General features: G+C 40.4%; 1 protein-coding gene across 1 annotated transcript in view; it reads right to left on the bottom strand.

Moving 5' to 3' along the window:
• nod2 (nucleotide binding oligomerization domain containing 2) overlaps positions 1-2418 on the bottom strand; it is a 14391-nt gene extending 11973 nt beyond the window's left edge. Inside the window, exons 1-3 of the mRNA XM_015380701.1 lie at positions 2349-2418; positions 1573-2131; positions 641-767 (exon numbers count right to left, since the gene is read on the bottom strand). Of these exons, the coding sequence (XP_015236187.1) occupies positions 641-767; positions 1573-2058 (613 nt within the window). The 5' untranslated portion in view covers positions 2059-2131; positions 2349-2418. The remainder of the gene's footprint in view (positions 1-640; positions 768-1572; positions 2132-2348) is intronic.
• Positions 2419-2831: the final 413 nt, after the last annotated feature.

Genomic DNA, 2831 nt, shown 5'->3' with positions numbered 1-2831 from the left:
GAAACACGACCCAGAATCACAGCTCTATGGAGCAGTATCAGACTCATTCTGACTAGAATTGAGTCGGACTACGTCAGGCTAGCAGTGCCACCCACTTCCACTGAGCAGCCCAATAAAGCAATTTATATGCATAAAACAAGCGGAACACTATGGCGATAGCCATACTGCTCCACTTGTGAAAGTAAAATCCGTTGGGCTCTTTTTCGCATCAAGACAATTATTCTTATTGCCACATTGCCAGACAGGACACTGTATAAAAAAAAAAAAAAAAAAAAAACGCGCAAGCCTAAGAACACCCTGCCATTTTTCTGGACTGTCAGCATCATGTTTTAGGTGTTTTGCTGAAGGGACTGGTCCTCTTGGTGATTCAATAAAGAGGAGAGAACTCACATGGAAGCAACATTTGAACCATTGATTGGTTGAATGAGCGCAATCATACAACCAGATTAGTCATGAATGTATTTTAGAAGGTCAAAACATTTCACCTGTTTTCTCTGCGTGTATTTACCAACTATAAAACCATACAAACCGGCCCCACTAACATTTAACCTTGCATCATTTTATGAATCCAAACATAACTTTATTGGTGCTCTTTAAAAAAAGAACAGGGCTGAAACTTCAGCCACTGCTGGCAACACACCTTTGTTAAGGGTTGGAGATGTCTCCTCCAGGGTTGGACGAGATTCCTGGGTGTGCTCAACATACTGCAGGACGACAGCAGCTGCCGACTCTCCTTTGGATCTGACATGATCAAGTAGACGCCTTGCCTGTTACACACGCAAGGCAGATGACAATAACACGATCATAAAGGTCTACTGTAAGTAACAGCTTGACATTAGGGAAAAAGCTGCTTAAATTAGTGAACATTCCTAAATCTTTACATCATAAGGTGGTGTAAGTGCTGTAAAAGAAAATGGTGGTTTCAAGGAGTTATGTGAAAAAATATCTTGACTAAAGTTACAGTTTAGTGAGCCTTGACTAATTTAGGTCTGAGTAAAAAATTGCGAAGCAAATATCATAAGAAAGTGTAATTCTGACATTGCAGATGTATTTCAGCAACAGCCTCATTCTACTCTTCTTTTTGGGAGAATCTTTTCGTGTTTTTGATAATAATATAATTAGTGTAGTTTACTTGTTAAGTTTCCCTCATCATACCAAACAGTTATGTAAGTCCTTATCCCCCTCATGATAGGTCATTGATGCTTTAATCTTTTCTAGAATGGACTACTAAGATCTGAAAATGTAATATGTTTAATAAAATTGATTGGTGTCTAGTTCTAGCTCTGGAATAGTCTCCCTCCTTCTGTGAGGTCTGCTAGACCTCTTAATGGATTTAAAGCTCTTTTTAAGAACCTGTCCTACATTAGTTTTGACTTCAGAGAAAATAGTCAGTAGATCTAGGTCTTCGGCATTGGATTGTTTTTTTTTTTTATTATTGTGTTGTTTTTTTATAATATATTGTATTTATATTCACCTGTGCAGCACTTTGGGTGAATATTGAATATGTATGTTAAAGTATTTCTTTGAATTTAAAATGTTTTGGTTGATTTATTGATTGATTGGTTACTGTACCTGTTGGGAGGGGGTGTGAATAGGCAGCTGGACTCCGTCACAATCTGAGGAGGAAAAGTGACCTGATTCCACAAGAGCTGCCAGAACACCATCAAGGCAGCCTTGGAGTTTGCTGATGAGACTTGGCCTTTGAGTCAAGAGTGCCTCGGTAAATGTTCTCTGAGGCTTTTCTCTGTCATCTGAACTGGAAGGGAATTCTGAAGAGAATAAACCAGCTCCCTGTGCTTCCGGCAAGACCTGTTTGACAGCAGCAAAGAAGAGCCCACAGCTTTCGGCACCTTTCGTATAAACCAGGTCGAGCAGTTGCCTTGCATTGCAATAAAGGGTCCTTCCTGGTACCAGCACATTTTGATAATCCTCCCATCCGAGCTCCCCTTGGGCGAGCAGCATATCCACAACTCTTTCGAGATGCTCAGATGACCCACTGCTGCAGAGGGCGTGAAGAATTTCAGCACGTTGTTTCAGTAAAACCTCCTGGGAAAGCATGTCTTTCTCACCTCAGCTGGCATGCCCTGGCAGTCAAGTCATACTTCTACTGCCTCAGGCGTACAGTAACATCCTGTCACAAAGGACAAAACACAGTTTCTACTACAGCAAGAGTCATCCATTGATGAGCAAGCTTCCAAGCAGACAATTTTTCCATATACAGACTTGACAGATTTTGTTGATACAAACAGGGACTGCATCCCATTAATTATGTTATTCAAAAATACAGAACTCATGACACAAAATCAAAAGAAGAACTTATAAGACATAACAAAGCTAGAAGTACTCACTGCAATATTTCAGCAACAAAGCTCTCTTCTCTGCATCTGTTATTTTTGCAGATATGCTTGAGAGCTTAAGACCTGCCTCTTCCTCATTCCACATCTGAAAGTGAAACTCACACTGTTGCCATGTCTCTAAATTAGGCTGAAAGTTACCTTTTGAATCAGAATCTAAAACACCAGCTGGACCCTACAGAAAGGCATTATGCTGGTGTCACTCGCCTGACGTCGTTGTCGCCCACTAATAAGAGCATAAGGGGAAGTTGGATTCAACTGGAAACTTGGCCAAGCCCTTTGTTTGTTGAAATGCGGTGATGTTTTGGTATCTTCTTGCAGTGGCGTGCAGCTCAGATACCATAAAGAGGAACACATTTCTAAAAAACCAAAGGGCAAACACTGCAGACACATTATTCAGTTTGTCAAAAAGAATCAGTCTACATTAATTGTAGTAATGTCTTTGAGCCACATGATGGAAGTGTTGCATTAAAAGAA

The sequence above is a fragment of the Cyprinodon variegatus genome, unplaced genomic scaffold (assembly GCF_000732505.1).
Source record: "Cyprinodon variegatus isolate N-32 unplaced genomic scaffold, C_variegatus-1.0 Scaffold220, whole genome shotgun sequence".
NCBI lineage: Eukaryota > Metazoa > Chordata > Actinopteri > Cyprinodontiformes > Cyprinodontidae > Cyprinodon > Cyprinodon variegatus.
The sequence above is the reverse complement of the archived record's forward strand: the minus strand, read 5'-3'. Positions and strand labels throughout refer to the sequence as shown.